General features: G+C 45.0%; 1 protein-coding gene across 2 annotated transcripts in view; it reads left to right on the top strand.

Moving 5' to 3' along the window:
* Positions 1-1,473: 1,473 nt before the first annotated feature.
* CERS6 (ceramide synthase 6) overlaps positions 1,474-7,026 on the top strand; it is a 294,482-nt gene continuing 288,929 nt past the window's right edge. For both annotated transcript variants that reach the window (XM_007539315.3, XM_007539314.3), the window contains exon 1: positions 1,474-1,821. In XM_007539315.3, the coding sequence (XP_007539377.1) occupies positions 1,652-1,821 (170 nt within the window). In that variant the 5' untranslated portion in view covers positions 1,474-1,651. The remainder of the gene's footprint in view (positions 1,822-7,026) is intronic.

Genomic DNA, 7,026 nt, shown 5'->3' with positions numbered 1-7,026 from the left:
GTTTCTGAGGAAATAGCCATGAGGTTGGAAAAACCAGAAGAAAGTGGTTTCTGAGAGTCGACTTGAAGGTAATTCAAAATGTGAGAACTGACAGCTGGAGAGGCTCCTTAGCAGGGTGAATGCCTGCCTTGCAGTCATGAAATCTAGGACACTGCACCTGGCCAGAGTGCTGCTCTGGTGAGTTTCTCTGTTTCTCTCTCTAAGTAAATCTTTTTTTTAAAAAAAGTAGACAAACGTGAAGGGCAGGTAATATACAACTTGGTAGAGTGTTACTGATATGAGTGTTGAAAACTAAGCTGTTTAGTTTAGTAGCACCGAACTTATTGATGATATAGAGCAATTCACTGTAGCAGAGACCTGCAGATGCTAGGCCAGAATTCTGCTCAACAGTTTTGTTTTAAAGAGGAAGAACGCAAAGAGAGCATTAGCAGTTGGGTGGGCAGAGGGAAAAGAGATGTGCGTGCTAAGGACTAATTTACTGAAAAGGTTGAACAGAACTGATTTAAACAGGCAGAAAATTAATGATTGTGAGAATAGTAAACAAAATAAGCACTGGGAAACAGGTCAGCATGGAGCACTGAACTGATCCACCCAGGGTTCTCACATCAGAGAGAAAATGTATTGTGGGAGTAGACACCTGGGTTTCAAGATTCAAAAGCCAGAAATAATGAGTCTCTTAAGCATCATTGGAGTGGAGGATCTGGACTCATCCACGAAGTCACTATATCGTTATTTATTTATTTATTTATTTATATCTGACAGCTTCGTTCAGAAGACCAGTTTTACAGAATATTACAGTTACTATCATCACCACTATCATCATTATCCACCTCACCACATCACAAATCAGAGCAGAGTTGTTGCATAGGGGCAGCTCTGCTTTGCTGAGGAGCAGCAGCTTACTGAGGGGAGGCTGGAAGGTCAGAAGGCTGGGAAAGACAGGTGTGGGGTGGCAGAAGGCTGTTGCCAAAGCAAACTGCTCCAGTTCCTGATTTTTACCTTACCTTTTCTAGTACTCTTGGTTCTGGCTCCCTCTACTTTTGCTTTCTCTGTTTTCAGCGCAGTGGTGGTTTTCTGTATTGTCTCTGATCTTTACCAAATTCTTGCCATCAAGAATTTGCATGCTTGGGAAGTGCACTCCTGAAACTCCACTGAAACAGGAGCCAGTGTTCTGAGCATGTGCAAGCAAGCAGGGGGCTGGCTTGAACTGGGGTGGGGGCTGGGGGTGAGGAGGGGAAGGGGGGGCTTGGCTACAGATGTTGTCCAAAGTGCAAAGCACACAGCCTGGGGCTGTACTCTCCAGAGCTGGCCGAGCTCTCGCACCCTGAGCCCTGCCCTCCCGGCGTGGGCCGGCTCGTGCCGCTCAGCTTCACGCTAGAACGAGCCAATCAGGGCGCGCGGCCCGGGCTGCCATGTGACGGGCGAGGCGGCCTTTTTATCCACAGCGGCCAGAGGGAGGAGAGCGCAGGGGCTCGCCGCGAGCCTTCGAGAGAGCGAGAGCGAGAGCAGGCGGAGGCCTCGGCGGCTGCGGCTGCGGCTGCGGCGCCACTGCACAGGCTCGGTCCATCCGCGCGCGCGCATCCCGAGACGCCCGGAGCGCAGAGAGCGAAGCGGGCCGCGGGAACCGCAGCACCGGAGTGGACAAAGCAAGATGGCAGGGATCTTAGCCTGGTTCTGGAACGAGAGGTTTTGGCTCCCGCACAATGTCACCTGGGCAGACCTGAAGAGCACGGATGAAGCCACCTTCCCTCAGGCTGAGGACCTCTATCTCGTCTTCCCTCTGGCCTTCTGCATCTTTATGGTGCGGTTCATCTTTGAGAGGTAAGACAAGGGCTGAGCGACACACACACACACACACACACACACACACACACACACAGACACACACAGACAGACACACACACACAGACACACACAGACACACAGACACACACACAGACACACACACACACAGACACACACACAGACACACACACACACAGACACACACACAGACACACACAGACAGACACACACACACAGACACACACAGACACACAGACACACACACAGACACACACACACAGACACACACACAGACACACACACACACAGACACACACACACACAGACACACACACACACACACACACACAGACACACGCGCGCGCGTTCTCGTACGCCCCCGCGGCCCCATTGCTCGCGCTCACGCCCCTCAACCTTTGTGTTCAGGAAGAGGGTGACTAACCCCTCACGCCGAGTGTCTTTCGGGGAGCCCGAGGGATTGGCATGGCTGCAGATATCCTCCCGCGTGCCGGGGAGGGGCGGCGGAGAGTTGGGGTTGCCCCCTAGGCAAACAAAGGTGAGCGCAGCCGGCCGCGGAAGCACAGCGCTCGCCGGGCTCTGCTCGCTCCGCGGCTGGGGGCGCGCTAGGCTTCCAGGCGGGACTTTGCCCCAAGATCGCCTCCACCCACCTGACAGCCGGGGCGCTGCGGATGCCGGGCTGGGAGGGCGGAGGAAGCAAGCACACTCCCATACCTTTTATCCCCCCCGGCACACCGATGCTTGCGACTAACTGTGCTTCCAAAGAATTCGCCGGGGGACTGACTGTTTGGCTTCTGGCAGCTATTTGTTTTCTATCAGTAATGTTTGTTCCCCAAATCCTGAGACATAGGTGGTCGCAGTTTGTAGGTTTCCAGCACTGCAGGACAATAGCGGTTACTTTTCTAGAGAACATGACAGGACAGCACACAATTGTGATACCAAATCGAGAGCTGTTAAATATGAAGAAAAAAAAAATTAAAAAACTGTTAGTTTAGTACTTGAACGCATTTAATTTCTTTAAGAATCGTCGTTTACTGTTTGTAGAAGTCTCCGATTGGATTTGGTAGTTGCACTGTGTCACCAACAAACTTGTAATTCTTTGAATCAGTTTTAGTCACTAAACTGGATTTTGTCTCCCCTGCAGAGCACTATTGCATCAAAACCAGGGCAGCAGAGCACACTTCTGCCTATTTCACTGAAAACCTCTCCTCCCTCACCTCTTCTTCCCATTCATCTGTTGATTTTTTTTTTTTTTAGGTCTTAAAATAGAGTTGAAACTCCATTTCTCATTTTCACTCCATTTTCTTCCCCTGCTCCCAGCTCACTTTGATTTTTATCTCTTAAACCTTTGCTTTGTTATTTTGATTGCTGTTTCTGTTTGTCTAAAATCACTATTGAGGATGGCAGAATTTGCCTTTTGTGTCATTTATTCCTGGAAATGGCATCAGACAAAGCTTCATGGGAACAAAAAGTATCTCTGGTTTAAGGAAGGAGTATTTTTCAATGGACAATATTGTTGCTTGAGAACTAAGTCGCTGTTCACTTGAAGAGTTAGGTTTGTACAAAAGAACAGATTTAAAGACCTATTTTGAAATTATTAGAATCCAGCACAGAAACGCTGTGGATCCTAGCCAACTCTGAGATTTACTGTGGAAAAGTGGGTGTGTTTGCAGGTTAACAGTTGCTTGTCGAGCAATGCTTACTTATAGAAAACGAGGATTAGTGTCTAACCTTGTAGTCTCTCCAAAAGTCAGCCTTTCAGGAAAGACAGGTTGCTGTGTTGACACATAGTAGAGTCCCTTACACTGTTTTTGTTTTGTCTTAATTAATTAATTATGGCTACTCATTTGTGGCCGGGCTCATTTTGAACTGGACTGCATATAAAAGAGGTGTGTAGTCATATTTTGCAAAAGAAAAATATGTCAGCTTGTGACCGATGTGTAGACATCCTCTTTTCTCATCGCTGATTCCACACTGTCCATTAAGTTGGAAAGGAAATAGAAAATGGATATAGCTTTTTTTAGACTCTGCTTTAGTAGTTGAAAACTGGAAGTACAGTTTTCTTCTTCTTGAACATTTTTTTCTTCCTTTGTATAACTGTCTGACTTGATAGTAGTTTACACAAAAGTGTCAGCTGCTCTCAACGAACAGGAAGTATCCTCATATTGGTATGTAGAACTTGGTCACTTTTTCCAGGCCATTGATCTAGGTAGAAATAATTTGATGGGGGCTGGACAGTAGTGCAGTGGGTTAAGTGCACATGGCTCAAAGTGCAAGGGCCAGAGTAAGGCTAATGTTCGAGCCTTCAGCTCCCCACCTGCAGGGGGTCGCTCCTTCTCTCTGTCTTCCCTCCTCTTTTGAGCTCTCTCTGTCATATCCAACAACAACAACAACAGCTGTAACAACAATAACAATAGCAACTACAACAAGGGCAACAAAATGGGAAAAATGGCATCCAGGAGCAGTGGATTCATAGTGCAGACAACCATCCCCAATGATAACCCTGGAGGCGAAAAAAAAAAGTGATTTGATGGCCTGTATGGAAAGTGATTAATGTTTAGTATAGTAATCTGATACAACAGTATGCGACTGACTTTTGGCAGGGTACCTAATTTTGTTTCTTCCTTTGAAAATGACACCTGTCCTTAGCCATGCTTTCTCTCTTTCTCTGAGAATCCAAGGATGTACTTATACTTTTTTTTTTGCCTCCAGGGTTATTGCTGGGGCTCGCTGCCTGCACCACAAGTCCACTGCTCCTGGAGACTGTTTTTTTCCTTTTTTGTTGCCCTTGTTTTTTTTTTTTTTATATATTTTTTATCGTTGTTGTGGTTATTATTGTTGTTGTTGGATAGGTCAGAGAAAAATCGAGAGAGGAAGAAAAGATGGGGGGAGAGAAAGACAGACACCTGCAGACCTGCTTCACTGCCCGTGAAGGGACCCCCCCCCCTGCAGGTGGGGAGTCGGGGGCTTGAACTGGGATCCTTATACCAGTCCTTGCGCTTTGTGCCATGTACACTTAACCCACTGCACTACCACCCGACCCCTTGTAATTATACTTTTAACTAGAAGTTCTGCATGCTTCTCTTTTTCTCAGACTCAGCTGACACATTCTGGCACCGTGATCTGTGGCCATCATCTCCATAGCACTGATCAAGGGTCAGAGAAAAACTGAACCAGACGATTCTGATATTAATAGCAGGAGCAAACTTTCACTTTCCTGAAATTCTCTTTTCTAATCTGTCTGTGCATATTTTTTTTTCAGTTTTCTGTGATGTATAACATGACTTGAAGAAACCTGTTCTGAATCCCTTTGTGAAACAAAACAGTTTGTCATAGGAGCAATTCCTTCAGGATTCCATTTCTCTCATGCATTTACTATAAAGTATTTCAAAATTGAGAACAACTTAGCTATGAATTAAATAATCTAGTATGCTTATTTCCACCAAAAGGTATCTGTACTGATCTTGTTGAGGCTAAAACTGTTCATTTACATACCATCTTTTCAGTCTTCAAGGAAAGAAAAAACACAAAAAGAAAAACACAAAAGTATAGGTTGCATTGGGCTCTGCTCAGTCGAACCATCCTATCTTTTCACCCCCCACTTTTTCGGTGCTAATAGATGAGGTTAGTGGCCAGAACAATGCCTTGTTTTAGTACCATATGGACAACAATACGGATGCCCAGCATGACTGGTAAAAATGGAGTAGCTTAAATTCCCTTACTTTTGCCAAATCTGTGACTAACTAGCTCTAATGTAAGTAGTTTTTCTTGTTCTTCTTCTTCTTTTTTTTTTTTGCTAGCATAGTTTTAATATTTCATCTAGCTTTGCTTAAACAGCTGGATGGTTTCTCTTAGAATGAAAATTTCATCGAGTACCATTATATTATGTTATTGCCTTGATGATAACTAGCAATACATTATTTAATAATGTAGCATTCTTACCTGTCTAATGAATTTTCCTGATAAATGCCTGTTGAAGCTTAAAAATGTTATTCTCTGGAATTATAATGTGTCTTCCACACTCATTTAAAAATGTGTTGCTATGGTATTCAAAAAATGTGAAAATAAACTTCTGCTGAATTCCCCTTTGGAAATTAAAATTCTTTATTTTTATAAATGGTAATGCTAATGCATTTTCTTCTTTGTGGGTTTAGAAGAGAACTGTAGGAAGTGTTGACTGAGAATTAGGATGCTCAAGTTATAGTCAAATTTATCTCAATCTGGAGCAGCCATCTAATTTCTCTTTGTTTTATTTTCTTATCTGTTCAGTAAAGCAGGTGGCATTTGCTAAGTCTTTTTTAAAGTTTTAAAAATATTTATTTATTTTCCCTTTTGTTGCCCTTGCTTTTTATTGTTGCTGCAGTTATTATTGTTGCTATTGATGTCATTGTTGTGGGATAGGACAGAGAGAAATGGAGAGAGGAGGGAAAGACAGAGAGGGGGAGAGAAAGATAGACAACTGCAGACCTGCATCACCGCCTGTGTAGCGACTCCCCTGCAGGTGGGGAGCCGGGGCCCTGAACCGGGATCCTTATGTTGGTCCTTGTGCTTTGTGCCATGTACGCTTAACCAGCTGTGCTAACACCGGACTCCGTATTTAAGTCTTTTTATTATTCTCCGAATTCTGTAATTCCTGTAAAACCTACTAACTATAATTTCATTAAACTTTTTTTTCCCTCCAGGGTTATTGTCTGCACCATGGTGCCTGCACCATGAATCCACCGCTCCTGGAGGCCATTTTCCCCCCTTTTGTTAACCTCGTTGTTGTAGCCTTGCTGTGGTTATTATTGCCATTGCCGATGTCGTTCGTTGTTGGATAGGACACAGAGAAATGGAGAGAGGAGGGGAAGACAGAGAGGGGGAGAGAAAGACAGACACCCGCAGACCTGCTTCACCGCCTGTGAAGGGACTCCCCTGCAGGTGGGGAGCCGGGGGCTTGAACCGGGATCCTTACGCCGGTCCTGGCGCTTTGCGCCAAGTGAGCTCAACCCACTGCGCTACCACCCGACCCCCTTCATTAAACTTTGATGCGGACTATATACCATTTTTTTCTTTTTTGCAGGTAGAAATTAGTTATGAAGGGCAGAGGAGACAACATAACGGTCATGCAAAAGACTTTTATGCCTGAAGCACTAACATCCCAGGTTTAGTCGCTTATACCAGCATAAGCCGAAGTTAAGTGTTGCTCTGTCTTTTCTTTTTCCTTTCCTTTCCTTTCCTTTC

The sequence above is a fragment of the Erinaceus europaeus genome, chromosome 18 (genome assembly GCF_950295315.1).
Source record: "Erinaceus europaeus chromosome 18, mEriEur2.1, whole genome shotgun sequence".
NCBI classification, from domain to species: domain Eukaryota; kingdom Metazoa; phylum Chordata; class Mammalia; order Eulipotyphla; family Erinaceidae; genus Erinaceus; species Erinaceus europaeus.
This window is presented reverse-complemented; position numbering and strand designations above follow the sequence as displayed.